General features: G+C 39.5%; 1 protein-coding gene across 1 annotated transcript in view; it reads right to left on the bottom strand.

Moving 5' to 3' along the window:
* Positions 1-9,541, bottom strand: part of ADCY10 (adenylate cyclase 10) — a 95,976-nt gene extending 86,435 nt beyond the window's left edge. The window contains exons 1-6 of the mRNA XM_030875627.2: positions 9,391-9,541; positions 8,592-8,696; positions 7,287-7,325; positions 6,943-7,086; positions 3,662-3,867; positions 1,507-1,603 (exon numbers count right to left, since the gene is read on the bottom strand). Coding sequence (XP_030731487.1) covers positions 1,507-1,603; positions 3,662-3,867; positions 6,943-7,086; positions 7,287-7,325; positions 8,592-8,696; positions 9,391-9,541 — 742 coding nt within the window. The remainder of the gene's footprint in view (positions 1-1,506; positions 1,604-3,661; positions 3,868-6,942; positions 7,087-7,286; positions 7,326-8,591; positions 8,697-9,390) is intronic.
* Positions 9,542-17,124: the final 7,583 nt, after the last annotated feature.

The raw sequence follows: 17,124 nt of genomic DNA, 5'->3' as shown, positions 1-17,124 counted from the left end.
CCAGGTAATTAGCACCAGAATTGCACTGCACTATTGCAGTGACCAATATAAGGCCAGAAGAAGCTCTTTATTGAAGGCATCATTAAGATCTAGGAGTTGGGATGGGATACAACTCAAGGAGTGTCACTAGACTTTCTCCATCCTTGGAGCTTTTGGGTTCTTGGCCTTTCCTGGTCAATTTTCCTGCAGTTCCCCTCAGTGTCCCTCCCACCCCATTACCTACTGCAATTTTGTAAAATTACAGTCTACTGTTTGTGATGTTCAAAATATTCAAGACCTACACATAAATGATGAGAAAGAAAAATGATTCAAAGATGTTTCTGAAGTTTCTAGTTTGGATGAAGAAACAGTTTTTAGGGAAAGATAAGTAGCATAGAATTTGGACAATGTTGAAATAAATTTCTAGGCCCAAGATGGAGCTGTTCCCTGCCCAGGGTGCCATGTCAGCAAACCAAGACTTAGATAACGTTTATTTCCCTGTAAATGCTCCTCTTAACCAGAAATGCAATAATCCAGTCAGCCAATCCCCAAATGCCAAGCCAACTCTGGGCCTTCTCACCCCACACAAGACTAACTATATGACCCCACCCCATCAGATATTTTTTATTTGTCTCTTCCTTTATTCTTTACCCTATAAAAGCTTCTTGCCCTCCGCACCATTTTGCAGAAGACTGTCTACTTCATGAAGTGTTAAAGTTTGTTTTGTATCACCTAAATTGTCCTGCTTTCCTCACCCTAGTCCCAGCCCTGTGGAGTCATGGGGAAATCCAGCATAGATGAATGGTTCCACAAAATGTGGGTAGAGAAGACCAGACAGTCAAGGACAGATCCCTGAAATCATCAGCATTTAAGGAATAGAAAGGGCACTGAAAATGGGTAGTTTGAGGGGTAAAAGCAAAACTAGGAAAGAATCTTCTTGAAAGCAAGGAAAGAGGAGAAGGTAGTATCCAGAAAAAGAGAGTAATCTAAAGCCAAGCACCTAGTATGAGGCCTGAAGAGAGGTCAGCTGGTTTGGTAAGTTGATGGTTATTAGTGTCCTCAGTAGATAGGAGAAGTGGACAGAAGCTAGATGTCAGGGGCTCAAGACTGACAAGTAGGTGAACACATGCCCCCTCATCTCCGAGGTGCATGTAATCAATGCTTATTAGGTGAATAAATAAATGAGAGGATAGAAGAAGAGGCAGAGACATATAGATTACTATTCTGAGAAGTTTGGTGGTGAAGGTTAGAAGGGAAAAGTAGGGTTCATAGAAGGTTTATTTTTTTCTTTTATCATGGAGAAGACTTACAAATGTTTGGACGACGAGGGAAGGAGTCATTGCCAAGGGAGAGGTAGAGGACCCGAGGAAGGTTGTGGGGAATGGGAAGGAGGTCCCTTTTGTGTGCTGCTGGGGCTGGGAGCTGTACTGAGGAGGCCAATCCCTTGTAATGGAGCCCCTGGCATTGGTATAAGACCCTACTGACCAATTGTAGAGGCAAAGGCTTTTGTCTATAGAGGGTACTTACCTTTGTGGTCACTAGAAGGGTAATAATCCATGAAAGCCATACACCTTGTGAAAAATTCGTCAAAGTTAAAAGAAGGGGGTGGTTTTAAGAAATTAACCTAAATTGAAAAAGAAAAAAAGAGAAGTTTTTGGTTATTCTGAGGGCTGTCTGGTCCTTTGAATGTAATTTCTCAACAGAAAGGGCAGGGTGTATGCTTTTGAATATCCAGGACATGATAAACAGGGACTAGCATACTTAAACAATGAAGAGCTTTATTTGCATGTGACTACGTTAAAAGTATCTCCGATCGGTCATTAAAATCTCAATCTTTGGTATATACACAGAGGGCTATTTCCAAGGGGCTGACCTGTATACTTTTCCAGGCTTAGAACTTTCTTCTTCTTTTTCTTCTTCTTTTATAATATTTTAAGTCAAATAAAGCTTGGTTAAACTGTACATCATTTCTTTCTTACAAGCGTAAAAAGACAAAGGGTGCTAATGCCCCAAAAGGTATCAGGAACAGCACCAGTAATAAGATTCATATCAAACCATGAACCCCAAGATATGATACATGGAGAATGGCACAACCTCACTTCTGTGACATTCTTGCCCCCCAAATGGATAACCTTAGTCCAATAATGAGAACCTATCAGGCAAAACCAGACAGAGGGACATACACTAAAATAACTGATTCATGCTCTTCTTACATGTCAAGGTCATAAAAGACAAGGAAAAACTAAAAAACTGTTTTAGAAATTGCAGGAGGCTAGGTAAAAATAACAAAGTGTGGTGTGAGATCACGGATAGAGTCCTGGAACATTCTACTGAGGACTTTAGTGGGAAAACAGGTGAAATCCAAATAAGGCCTTTAATTAGTGAGTAGTATTGCACCAATGTTAATTTTCAGGTTTTGACTATTGCACTCTGGTTATGAAGAATGCTAACATTTGGGGAAGCTGGGTAAGGGATATATGGAAACACTCATATTATTTTTGAACTTTCTTGTAAGTCTAAAATTAATTTAAAAATTAAAAACAATTTTTAAAGGTATAAGGAACAATTGAAGAAGATGGAGAATGGGGGGCATTGCTATCACCCAGCTAGGTCATGCAGCTGGGATGTGTATTACTGGGAGAGTGAGTGGGGGAGGGCTGTGAGGGTTGTAGACTGATGCATACCTAGTACATTGTGTGTGTGAGGGTGAGGGGGCTTTCATCTTTGCCTTCAATTCCATGTGTTCACCATCTCTTCTTTCCATCTGCCAAGCAGTCTCATTCTTGCTTCATCTAGCAGCACAGCTCTGCCCCCTTTCTCTAATTGGCTATATCCCAAGGACAGTTCTGCTTATAGTTGGTCTTCAACTTAACTACAGTGCTTTCTACTAGGCAGGGCCTAGTAGAGACAGGAAAAGTCTCTTCCTTCACTAATCTTTGCTGCCCCTGCTCACCTCCAATCCTCACCCTCGGTGATTCCTCACACTGAGTTAGGAGAGTGTTGAGTAGAGAACCTGAAGGCCAATGGCAGCCGTCAAAACTACAACCTCTGCTCCTAGGGAATAGCCAGGAGACTCTTCCTTTCATTAAGCAAGGGCACTGTTCCCCCCAAAGGCCTCCATACCCAAATTCCACATCCTTAATTACCACGGAGAAGCCTGATCATTTCCTCTTGAACTCACCAGCCTTGGTTCCTCCCAGAGGAGGTGTTCTGGACCAATACTTTATTTATTTATTTATTTGGCTGTGTTGGGTCCTTGTTGTTGCATGCAGGCTTTCCTCTAGTTTCAGGGAGCAGGGGCTACTCTTCATTGTGGTGTGTGGGTTTCTCATTGCAGTGGCTTCTCTTGTTGCGGAGCACGGACTCTAGACGCCCGGGCTTCAGTAGTTGTGGCATGCAGGCTTAGTAGTTGTGGCTCATGGGCTTAGCTGCTCTGTGGCATGTGGGATCTTCCTGGACAAGGGCTTGAACCCATGTCGCCTGCATTGGCAGGCGGATTCTTAACCACTGTGCCACCAGGGAAGTCCCTGGACCAATACTTTTTAATCTAACCCAGATTGACCCCATCCAAGTCTCCAGCCTGGAAGCTTCATGGAACCAGTGGCTTCCCAGTGGCTTTTCTGACAGGAGGCCCCTGGCACAGAATGGCAGAACTTTCTGCAAGTGACAGGATCACACCTACCTTTACTGCTCTCTGATCTGGAATCCTCTCAATTTCAATCATGCTCCGGTCACAGAGCTGCCAGCAGTTTGGTGATAGAATGACATCATTCATCTGCGCCATGTTCTGCGCCAGGCGTACGTCATCCACCGCCTGACCAATCACTAGGAAGTAGTTTCGAGTTTCATCTCCAAAGACCAACATGGTGATGTGGCCGGCAGCCAGGCCTGGCAAGAAGGCAAGCAATGGATTTGCATGAGAAGTTCTGGCTTGGTCCCCAGCAGCATGAGTTCTTGGACAAATCAGAATCTTGAGCATCCCAGAGCAAAATCTAGTTTCTAAAATTTTACATGGAAATCAGAGCAGTCTATTCTGGGCCTGGCCCTTCCCAAACTCCTTTTCTCCCAAAGCTAGCAAGTTACCTACTTGTTTTCACCTTTCTATGACATTTAGCTCCCTAGATATCTGGCCCTATCAGTCCCCAAAGTTATTTTATCGTTTCTTCAATTTATTTATACTTTGACTTATTTACACTTCTTATTTATACAGAGGACAGTTTTAATGGTTTCTGTTTGGGAACAACTTGCATTTTATCAGAGATTGAGGCTCTTGCTGAAAAGAAGCACTTGGGGTGAAATTTCAGGCAACAGCCAGAGAAGAAAAGGTAGGGGAAAGGAACAGGCATTTTGACCATCAAGTTCTATCCCAAGAATGTGTTCTCCAGTTGTTTTCAAGTTGGGAGCTGAAGGTTTTGGTACCAAAGCAACAGAAGAGAGAATGTTGTAAAATATGACATGTATGCGAAATGTATGTATACATGAACTGTAAGTGATACACAGTTCTTTTAAATGACTATAATTAACATAATCAAAATTTGGTGTTTTTTTTTTTTTTTTGCGGTATGCGGGCCTCTCACGTTGCGGAGCACAGGCTCCGGATGCGCAGGCTCAGCGGCCATGGCTCACGGGCCCAGCCGCTCCGCAGCATGTGCAGTCCTCCCAGACCAGGACACGAACCCGTGTCCCCTGCATCGGCAGGCGGACTCTCAACCACTCCGCCACCAGGGAAGCACCAAAATTTGTTTTTTATCTTCGCTCTCTGCCATGCTGATTTGTCAAAGCTGATTTCCCCTGATATATACATATGATTTTTTTTCCCTCTGAAACATACTGATGCTTAGGCTCGTTAAAAGAAAAGTTACTGCAATAGAATAGAAACAAAAATAAACGAATGGGACCTAATCAAACTTACAAGCTTTTTGCAAAGCAAAGGAAACCATAAAAACAAACAAAAAACAGAAAAGATGACCTACGGAAAGGGAGAAAATATTTGCAAATGATGTGACAGACTAAGGCTTAATCTCCAAAATATACAAATGGCTCATACAACTCAACAACAAAAAAACAAACAACCCAATTGAAAAATGGGGAGAAGACCTTAAGAGACATTTCTCCAAAGACATACAGATGGCCAGTAGGCGCATGAAAAGATGCTCAACATCACGAATTATTAGAGAAATGCAAATCAAAACTACAATGAGGTACCACCTCACACCAGTCAGAATGGCCATCATTAATAAGTCTACAAATAACAAATGCTGGAGAGGGTGTGGAGGAAAGGGAACTCCTACACTGTTGGTGGGAATGTAAGTTGGTTCAGCCACTATGGAAAGCACTGTGGAGGTTCCTCAGAAAACTAAAAATAGAATTACTATATGACCCAGCAATCCCACTCCTGGGCATATACCTGGACAAAACTATAATTCAAAAAGATACATGCACCCCTATATTCATAGCAGCACGATTCACAATAGCCAAAACATGGAAACAACCTAAATGCCCATCGACAGATGAATGGATAAAGAAGATGTGGTACATATATACAATGGAATACTACCCAGCCATAAAAAAGAATGAAATAATGCCATTTGCAGTAACATGGATGCAACTAGAGATTATCATACTAGTGAAGTAAGTCAGAAAGAGAAAGACAAATACCATATGATATCACTTATATGTGGAATCTAAAATATGGCACAAGTGAACCTATCTACAAAACAAAAACAGACTCATAGACATGGAGAACAGACTTGTGGTTGCCAAGCGAAGGAGTGGGAGTTTGGGATTAGCAGATGTAAACTATTATATATAGGATGGATAAACAACAAGGTCCTACTGTATAGCACAGGGAACTATATTGAATATCCTGTGATAAACCATAATGGAAAAGCATATAAAAAAAGAATGTATGTGTATAAGTGAGTCACTTTGCTGTACAGCAGAGATTGGCACAGCATTGTAAATTAACTATACTTCAATTTTAAAAATTTTTAAATAAATAAAATTAAATTAAAAAAAAAGAAAAGGTACTGGAACCACTTCACTTCTCTAACAGCCAATCAGCATACACATGAAGGGTCCCCATCATTTTCCAAGAAGGATAATATGTCAAAAATCTCTAGGTGTTAACTTGGAAAAATAAGATTCAGTATTATAACAACTTTGATTATTTTTTCAACAGAAGATTTAACTAATTTGGAAATTCTGAATAACCTAAAGAAAACTGAGAAGCAGTTAATTGGATAACCTCTGATCTTCTCATCATCTATGATACTGGAGAATTATAAAGTTTACAAAGTTTAGTTAGGCAAAAGCTAACGTCAACAGCATCAGCTGTAACTCATCATTTACACTTCTCAGAATCTCATTCCCCACCTGTGAAATCCTTTGATACCTGTACCTCAGGACTGTGGTGAAGTGGAAATGACATAGTGTAATGTCTGCAACACAATTGGAAATATGTGTGATTGCTATTGTACGTGTGAATTTAAGAAGCCCTCTGTTAAGTGGAGCTGTGTCGCAGGTTGAACTTTTAAGCTTTTCTTGCACATGATTCTTATGAAGTGGGGGAGGACCAGTCTTACGACATTGCTGAATCTATGTAATCACAAGCTGCTGCCTGTTGTGCTTAATGATACATATTGTGGACAGAAGCAAGACCTAATCATAATAACAGCAATAGTAACGATAAAGACTATTTTGTGGAGTGGTGACTATGTGCCGGGTACTATACTAACCACTTAAATTTACTTTTTTGTAAGTCTATGGGGTAGATATTAGTTCTCTTGACTGATAAGTGAGGGAACCAAAATTCACATTCTGGTTAACCTAATCCAAAGTTCAAGACAAGATGGTGGACCTGAGTCACAGTGTTCTACTGTTTTCTCTTTACTGGGGAGATGCCTCAGGAGTCAGGACCTATATCCAAACTGCTATAGCATCTCTTCTTTCTCAAGAGCTTACCTATCTTGACTCGGACATCCAGGCCTTCTTCAGACTTCTGGGTCTCAAACAATCCATGGATCTCCAGGCTACATTTAATTACCACCGTGATGATGTTTTTCAGTTGCCTCCGCTCCACCTTCCACAGGGCTAGCAGAGCATCACCTTGAAAAGAAAGACACACCAGAGGTCCTGACCTGCCCTGGGGGCCAGTCTATTTTGTATGAAATCTGTACAGAATTATGCTTCAAACATTTCTCCACCCGGTCTGCTGGCCACTGTTTTCTCTGAGATGCTTCCTTTGTCAGAGCACAGGCCCCTTGGCATTCCTTTCTTACCCCTGCTATGTCGGTAAGCCCCCATACCTGCAAATTTTAAGATGTCTCCTCCAAAAATCAACACTTCTGAGGAAAAAAAAAAAAAGAAAAGAAGGTAAAATCAAACTCTGGTTTCTTTCTTTCTTTTTAAATTATGTAAGTTTCAGGTGTACAGAATAACTTTGATTTCTTAAAGCTAATAAAGGGAATCTACTCTTCAACAGTGGGATAGAAATTAGGTCAAGAGAAGAGCAATTCAGAGAATAGGTTTATACTAAAGATGTCGTCTCAGACAAGGCATTTAAACCCATTTGAGTCTCTTTCCTCAACTGCAGAATGAGAACAGTGAACTAAATTATGTACCTGCTCTGTTTTTGTGAATGGGAAAAGATAGGAACGAAGATGGTGGGATTGCTGAGGAGGCTTAAGGACAGCTATCCTACTCCCATGATAATGGGACGTTCTTCACTGATCTATGTATGTCATGAGCAGGGGCTTGAGTGAGCGTGGGTGAGTACATGAGTGACAGGACTCCATAAGAACTGAAAATCAGAAAAAACCCACAACTATGGTCAACTTGGGTTTTGTTTATTACCAACTTGTATTTTGTTTATTTAGGCTTTCTGACATAAATGGACATTTTTCCTCTTATTTCTGCATCATCACAAATTTGTTGAGCACCGTTGTGCTGAGTGTAATGCAAAAAGGAATTAGATACAGTTTCTGCTTTTAATGACAATCAAATTTTATCTAGCGGGTGATATTAAGATATTACTAGGGAACTCAGAGCCTGATAATGGACTAGACCTAAGATTTACCTTAATAGAATAAATCCTTTTCTTCATGAATAGTTCGAATTAATAATGCAAACAATAATGCAAATAAGTCCTACAAGTTTGTAGGCAGAGGTTGAAAAGGAGACCAAAGTTTCAGTCAGCTGGAAGTACTTCAGAATCCATTATTAGGACACAAATTACTGACAAGTTGATTGAAAATCACTCATGTATTCATACCATATTCTCTTAATGACTGTGTTTGAGTTATATTGATGCTAGTTTTTTGGAGTTATTGAATATAACTAAAAGAATTACTACTACGGTTCTTTTAAAAGTAGTCTCTAATTTAGTTTTGTAACTAATGCAAAACTAATCCCTCAAATAGTCTGTGTTAATGAGGTTTGATTGCATTCCTTCATTTGTACTGTATTATATTTCAAAAAGACTAGTTTCATACACATTTCATGGAGACAATGAAGAATGCTAAGCAACAGTACTTTATCAGGTTATAACCACCAAATACAGAAAAACAATGAATTGAAATATGCTTGAGCCAGAAACCCATGGGGACACTTACTCTCCACTATTGCACTTATATAGTGGTTGAGGATCTCCACCAACTGCTCAGCCCCTCTGTCCATGTACATGGCTGTGCTGAACTTCTCAGTCATTGCAGTAAAACCTGTAACAAATGTGCAGCTAGTTTCCTTGTGTGCTGGGAGGAACTAAACAGTCAGGAGAAGAGGACCACACTGGTGAGCAGTGGGCCTCAGCTTTTAAGAACTGGCAGGGTTTCTCTTAAATGATCTATGTGGCTGGTCAAGTGTCAGATATTGGGTCTTCTCTATTTATTATTTTAGGGGTCAGGGAAAGGCACCAGATAACTCTTCCCTCCTAATTTCTCAACTTGTACAGGGATGACTGCAGTTTCTTTAACTGGATATAGAACTTCCATTTCATGGCAATGAAAACTCATAAAATTCAAAGACTTCTGAAGAGGTGGCAAGTTTCCTGTTAAGCTGTAAACAACATCTGGAGAGGCCATTTCCTGAGGTCAATTTTGCCTGGGATGCTGTTGGGTGTGGGGGGTTGAGTCAGTTGGGACAGGGCCATTGGAGCCTGAAGTTCCAGGCCTGGGACGTAGACATCTTAAAGATTTGCCCATTACTGGACATGCTGGGTAAGGGAAGAAGAAAGGGAGCCAGGTCCACGGGTTATCCCTCCTCCCTCCAGTTTTCTCAGTAGGAATATTTGCAGTAACAGCACAAAAACTCGAAAATGCCGCCCCCCCCGCCCCCACTCAGCAGTCAAGCTCTGCATGTAATTCCGATTCAAGCCTGTTGTTCCCCCACATTAAACATCCCTTTTGTGCTTGCCTGAAATATCAACAAACATCAAGACTCCGTCAAAATAATCCACAGAAGGTCGCTCTGGAGAAAAATCTCCATAGACAATGAGGTCCGGTAAATGAGCTGCTATTTTGACGATGGACCGATCCTGTGATTCATGTTCTCTTTGAGTGCTCATGTTAAGGCAGATGTTCAGGGTTGTATGGTCACCGCAGACAGTCCCCAGATAGACCTTCTGGAAAGCAAAGCTGAGAATGGTGGCAATCTGACTTACATTCATTCACTCACTTTCCTATTTCTTTCTTCCCTTTTGCTTTGTCTAACCTGTGGACTGCTTATTTAAGTGGTTGAGGTGATAATGACTGAGTTGTTGACCATGCATTTCCGTGAAGGGGTGAGCCCTCAGGGTACAAGTGCTGTGGTAGAGGGGCCAGTAGTACTAATCCCTCCATCCAAGCCCCTTTTCCTTCTGTCCACATGTCTCCACTTTCCCTCTCCCTCCCTTTTGGTCTCTCATCTTTTCTCTCTCCTTTTTGAAAATTAAAAGAGAAAGTGTAGACATGAGTTTATGTTTGTGGATATTTATATAAAGGTGAGTAGCAAAGTGGAGTATTATATATAAGAAAGAGATTGTTTTAAGGTATAGGCGTAAAGAAATAGAGAGAAAGAATTAAAAGGTGTGTGTGTGTGTGTAAGACTTTAAACTGTAAGTGGGAGGAAATATTGAAATTTTAATGTGTTACGCAGTTAGCTTTGAGAAAACTAGGATTTCCTAAGGCGTTCATTTAGCTGCTGGGGCTGACGAAATGATCATGCCTGAATGTTGTAAAAATCATGCTCCACCACCCTGAACAGGAATAGCATACCCAGTATTTTCAGAGCAATTCAAGTTCTTGGAATAAGTGATAAAGATACTAAGTGAATTAAAAAAAAAAAAAAGGAGGAACTGATAACTCACCAACATGGAGGACCTGCTTAGTAATTTCAACCAAACATAGGTCATGTTGGGGTACATAAGAGTATTAGAAGGAAAAAGTGAGTTAACATATATCTTAGACTTCAGGAAAGCATTTTTTTTTTAAATCAGGGAAAACATTAGTATATTAGTATATATAACAAACAAAAAAAACAAACCTTAAAATGGATAGAAACCTCTAAAAATGGGTACTAAATATTAAGTATTAGATAATCTTTAAAAGGAAAAACATTGGTAAATGCAAATGTTAAGAAGTGAACAAAAGGTAGAAGGAGAAGCATATAACTAAGGTTAAAAAAAATAAAAGTATCATTAAAACACAGCATATGCTAGGAACAGTTAACAGATAACAAATACATCAAATAAAAAATTTCAGAGAGTGAATTTGATAAATGCTATATGAATTTATCAAAGAAGGGTGTGAGAATGCCCAGAATGAGCTGAGACTTAGGAAAAATGATGAAGTTAAGAAAACCCAGAGGGACTTTTAGGTTTTATTGAAAGCAAGGTAATTAATAAAAGAGGAATAAGGACAAAGCTTAACTATGATGTACTACACAGCTCTTCTTTTGTTTCTGTCTTCTCCACTATGGAGAATTGAAAATATAACAAATATTGACAAGAAAGAGTTGAAGTCCAAGATAAGAAAGCAGTGATAAAAAACTAGTCATTTAAATTCAAGTAGCCATTCCCAGATAACCTATATCCACTGAAATATATGGAAGAACTGACAGATGTAATGTCAGTAATCTCAAAGAATAATGTAGAATGAGAGAGAGGTTGGAAAACTAGAGACAGGTACATTCTCTTCTGAATTTCAAAAGATGAGACTACATGTGGATTCCTGAAAACACCATCTGGTAAACGTGATGTATCAGTCAGTATAAGCTAGGTTTTGCTTCATTAACAAAAAAATCCAAAATCTCAATGGCTTGAAATAGCCAATGCTTATTTCTTATTCATTTCCTGCTGGTGCTACATGTCCATTGTAGGTTGTCTGAGGCCCTACTCTATCGTTGCCTTCACTTTGGGACACAGGCTGGGACATTTTGGTTGTGGAGACAGTGGGAAAAGAGGATTTGATTGCAGACTCTTTCTTAAAGTGTTTTCCCAGAAGCGATATATTTCACTTCCACTCAAATGACATTGGCCAAAGCAAGTTATGCAACATATCTAATTTCACCTAAGTGGGAAAGTACAATTCTACCATGTGTGCAGTGAGAGTGAGAGCTGGGATATTTGTGAGTTATCATACTTGATAATATGTGAGCACTTAATCAGTTAACAGGTGATTAATCATACTTGATAATATGTGAGCACTTAGTCAGTAACAGGTGATTAAAAGTAGTCAAAAGGGATTCAGAGCTGAGAACAAACTAGCCTTATTTCCTTTTTTTTTTTTTTCTTTTTGCGGTACACGGGCCTCTCACTGTTGTGGCCTCTCCCGTTGCGGAGCACAGGCTCTGGACGCGCAGGCCCAGCGGCCATGGCTCATGGGAGCAGCCGCTTTTCCCGCACCGGGGCATGAACCCGTGTCCCCTGCATTGGCAGGCGGATTCTCAACCACTGCACCACCAGGGAAGCCCATATTTCTTTTTCTGATTTATTAAACTTTAAAATCAAGAGAATGCTGTTGACAAAGTATATCTTGACTTTAACAAGGCATTTGGCCAAATTTCTCACATCTTTGTGGGTAACATACAAAATTATAGGAGTGATGAAAATATAGTTAGCTGGTTAACAATTAGACCTAAAGGATATTGATTTGTGTTCTAGTGTCCATTCAGAGGGGGCCTCCATGAGTGTGCTAGAGGACTCAGATAAAGATATAATTGGAAGGAGAGCTGATGTACTGAATGATAGAATCAGGATCTTAAAATATTTTAATTGACTGAAATAACAATGAAGTTTTGGAAGAATAAATGCAAATAAGTGCTGTGCTTAGAATTTTAACAAAATCAAATGCATAAGCATGTGGTGTAAAATACTAGATTTACTGCAAATCCAATGTTATCTTTTAAAAAACTTACTTATTGAAGCATAACACATGCACAGAAAAATGCAAAATTCCTAACTGGATAGCTTGATGAATTATTATAAAGTGAACAAATCCATGTTCTCTACTCATATCAAGAAAGAACAGTACTTCCCCAGTGGCGGGTTGAGAGTCCGCCTGCCAATGCAGGGGACATGGGTTGGAGCCCTGGTCTAGGAGGATCCCACATGCTATGGAGCAACTGGGCCCATGCGCCACAGCTGCTGAGCCTGCACTCTGGAGCCCGTGGGCCACAACTGCTGAGCCCGTGTGCCACGACTGCTGCGGCCCGTGCGGCTGGAGCCTGTGCTCTGCAACGGTGGAGGCCACCGCGGTGAGAGGCCTGCACACCGTGGCGAAGAGTGACCCCAGCTTGCTGCAGCTGGAGAGAGCCTGCACACAGCAGCGAAGACCCAACACAACCAAAATTCATTCATTCATTCAAAAAACAAATAAGGAACATGACCAGCACTACAGAAGCCTGTTTCATATTATCTCCCGCTCATTCCCCCCACATCTCCCCAAAGGTGACCTATCTCCTGATTTCTAGCACCATAGATCATTTTTACCTTATTTTTTAACTTTATATAAATGGAATCATATATACTTTCTTATTTTTTCTCAATTGTTTGTGATGTTTATCCATGTTGTTGTGTGTATACAGTACTCATTTATTTTCAGTGCTGTATGATATTGCTTGATTATACACAAATTATTTATCCCTTCTACTACTGACCTATGGGTTGTTTCGTTTTAGGCTATTAGAAATATAATGCTGCTAAGAACATCCTTGTATATGTGTTTTCGTAAACACATGTATGCATTTCACTTCGGCATATACCTAGGAGTGGAACTGCTGGGTCAATTTACACCCCACAAGCAAGATGTGAGAAGTCAGAAGCTCCATAACCCAGCTAACATTTGCTATTGTCAGTCTTTTAAAATTTTGGTCATCTTGGTAGGTGAGTGGTGTTATCTGTGGTTTTGTTTCCCTGGTGGTACTAATGAAATTAAGCACCTTTTCATATGTTTATTGGCCATTTGGATGTAATGCAAATCTTATGGTAGTAAGCAGTGTTCATATCTGATTCGGAGTATTGGGTTTAGTTTTGCCCACTTTATTTGAAGTTCATGGACTATGGAATGTGAGGAATGATGGGAGAGATTGGAAACATTGTCAGATGATGACACTTGGGTGAAAATGGCCACTGTCTTCCGGTATTTATTTATTATTATTATTTTTTAATTTTTATTTTATATTTTTTACATCTTTATTGCAGTATAATTACTTTACAATGGTGTGTTAATTTCTGCTTTATAACAAAGTGAATCGGTTGTACATATACATATGTTCCCATATCTCTACCCTCTTGCATCTCCCCCGCCCATCCTACCGCTCCAGGTGGTCACAAAGCACCGAGCTGATCTCCCTGTGCTATGCAGCTGCTTCCCACTAGCTATCTACCTTACGTTTGGTAGTGTATATATGTCCATACCTCTCTCTCGCTTTGTCACGCTTACCCTTCCCCCTCCCCATATCCTCAAGTCCATTCTCTAGTAGGTCTGTGTATTTATTCCTGTCTTACCCCTAGGTTCTTCATGACATTTTTTTTCTTAAATTCCATATATATGTGTTAGCATACGGTATTTGTCTTTCTCTTTCTGACGTACTTCACTCTGTATGACAGACTCTAGGAATATCCAACTCACTACAAATAGCTCAATTTCATTTCTTTTTATGGCTGAGTAATATTCCATTGTATATATGTGCCACATTTTCTTTATCCATGCATCCGATGATGGACACTTAGGTTGTTTCCATCTCCTGGCTATTGTAAAAAGAGCTGCAATGAACATTTTGGTACATGACTCTTTTTGAATTATGGTTTTCTCAAGGTATATGCCCAGTAGTGGGATTGCTGGGTCATATGGTAGTTCTATTTGTTGTTTATTAAGGAACCTCCATAGTGTTCTCCACAGTGGCTGTATCAATTTACATTCCCACCAACAGTGCAAGAGTGTTCCCTTTTCTCCACACCCTCTCCAGCATTTATTGTTTCTAGATTTTTTGATGATGGCCATTCTGACTGGTGTGAGATGATATCTCATTGTAGTTTTGATTTGCATTTCTCTAATGATTAATGAAGTTGAGCATTCTTTCATGTGTTTGTTGGCAGTCTGTATATCTTCTTTGGAGAAATGTCTATTTAGGTCTTCTGCCCATTTTTGGATTGGGTTGTTTGGTTTTTTGTTATTGAGCTGCATGAGCTGCTTATAAATTTTGGAGATTAATCCTTTGTCAGTTGCTTCATTTGCAAATATTTTCTCCCATTCTGAGGGTTGTCTTTTGGTCTGGTTTATGGTTTCCTTTGCTGTGCAAAAGCTTTGAAGTTTCATTAGGTCCCATTTGTTTATTTTTGTTTTTATTTCCATTTCTCTAGGAGGTGGATCAATACGGATGTTGCTGTGATTTATGTCATAGAGTGTTCTGCCTATGTTTTCCTCTAAGAGTTTGATAGTTTCTGGCCTTACATTTAGGTCTTTAATGCATTTTGAGCTTATTTTTGTGTATGGTGCTAGGGAGTGATCTAATCTCATACTTTTACATGTACCTGTCCAGTTTTCCCAGCACCACTTATTGAAGAGGCTGTCCTTTCTCCACTGTACATTCCTGCCTCCTTTATCAAAGATAAGGTGACCATATGTGTGTGGGTTTATCTCTGGGCTTTCTATCCTGTTCCACTGATCTATCTTTCTGTTTTTGTGCCAGTACCATATTGTCTTGATTACTGTAGCTTTGTAGTACAGTGTGAAGTCAGGGAGCCAAATTCCTCCAGCTCGGTTTTTCGTTCCCAAGATTGCTTTGGCTATTCGGGGTCTTTTGTGTTTCCAAATAAATTGTGAATTTTTTTGTTCTAGTTCTGTGAAAAATACCAGTGGTAGTTTGATAGGGATTGCATTGAATCTGTAGATTGCTTTGGGTAGTAGAGTCATTTCCACAATGTTGATTCTTCCAATCCAAGAACATGGTATATCTCTCCATCTATTTGTATCATCTTTAATTTCCTTCATCAGTGTCTTATAATTTTCTGCATACAGGTCTTTTGTCTCCTTAGGTAGGTTTATTCCTAGATATTTTATTCTTTTTGTTGCAGTGGTAAATGGGAGTGTTTCCTTGATTTCACTTTCAGATTTTTCATCATTAGTGTATAGGAATGCCAGAGATTTCTGTGCATTAATTTTGAATCCTGCTACTTTACCAAATTCATTGATTCACTCTAGTAGTTTTCTGGTAGCATCTTTAGAATTCTCTATGTATAGTATCATGTCATCTGCAAATAGTGACAGCTTTACTTCTTCTTTTCCGATTTGGATTGCTTTTATTTCCTTTCCTTCTCTGACTGCTGTGGCTAAAACTTCCAAAACTATGTTGAATAAGAGTGGTGAGAGTGGGCAACCTTGTCTTGTTCCTGATCTTAGTGGAAATGCTTTCAGTTTTTCACCATTGAGGACGATGTTGGCTGTGGGTTTGTCATATATGGCCTTTATTATGTTGAGGAAAGTTCCCTCTATGCCTACTTTCTGCAGGGTTTTTTCATAAATGGGTGTTGAATTTTGTCGAAAGCTTTCTGTGCATCTATTGAGATGATCATATGGTTTTTCTCCTTCAATTTGTTAATAAGGTTGATCACATTGATTGTTTTGCGTATATTGAAGATTCCTTGCATTTTTGGAATAAACCCCACCTGATCATGGTGTATGATCCTTTTAGTGTGCTGTTGGATTCTGTTTGCTAGTATTTTGTTGAGGATTTTTGCATCTTTGTTCATCAGTGATATTGGCCTGTAGTTTTCTTTCTTTGTTACATCCTTGTCTGGTTTTGGTATCAAGGTGATGGTGGCCTCGTAGAATGAGTTTGGGAGTGTTCCTCCCTCTGTTATATTTTGGAAGTGTTTGAGAAGGATAGGTGTTAGCTCTTCTCTAAGTGTTTGATAGAATTCGCCTGTGAAGCCATCTGGTCCTGGGCTTTTGTTTGTTGGAAGATTTTTAATCACAGTTTCAATTTCAGTGCTTGTGATTCATCTGTTCATATTTTCTATTTCTTCCTGATTTAGTCTTGGCAGGTTGTGCATTTCTAAGAATTTGTCCATTTCTTCCAGGTTGTCCATTTTATTGGCATAGAGTTGCTTGTAGTAATCTCTCATGATCTTTTGTATTTCTGCAGTGTCAGTTGTTACTTTTCCTATAGTAACAACTGACAACAATAATTCTATTGACTTGAGTCTTCTCTCTTTTTTTCTTGATGAGTCTGGCTAATGGTTTATCAATTTTTTTAATCTTCTCAAAGAACCAGCTTTTCGTTTTATTGATCTTTGCTATTGTTTCATTTCTTTTTCATTTATTTCTGATCTGATTTTTATGATTTCTTTCCTTCTGCTAACTTTGGGGGTTTTTTTGTTCTTCTTTCTCTAATTGCTTTAGGTGCAAGGTTAGGTTGTTTATTCGAGATGTTTCCTGTTTCTTAAGGTAGGATTGTATTGCTATAAACTTCCCTCTTAGAACTGCTTTTGCTGCATCCCATAGATCTTGGGTCGTCGTGTCTCCATTGTCATTTGTTTCTAGGTATTTTTTAATTTCCTCTTGATTTCTTCAGTGATCACTTCGTTATTAAGTAGTGTATTGTTTAGCCTCGTGTTTGTATTTTTTACAAATCTTTTCCTGTAATTGATATCTAGTCTCATAGCATTGT

This window comes from Globicephala melas, chromosome 1, assembly GCF_963455315.2.
Source record: "Globicephala melas chromosome 1, mGloMel1.2, whole genome shotgun sequence".
Lineage (NCBI taxonomy): Eukaryota > Metazoa > Chordata > Mammalia > Artiodactyla > Delphinidae > Globicephala > Globicephala melas.
This window is presented reverse-complemented; position numbering and strand designations above follow the sequence as displayed.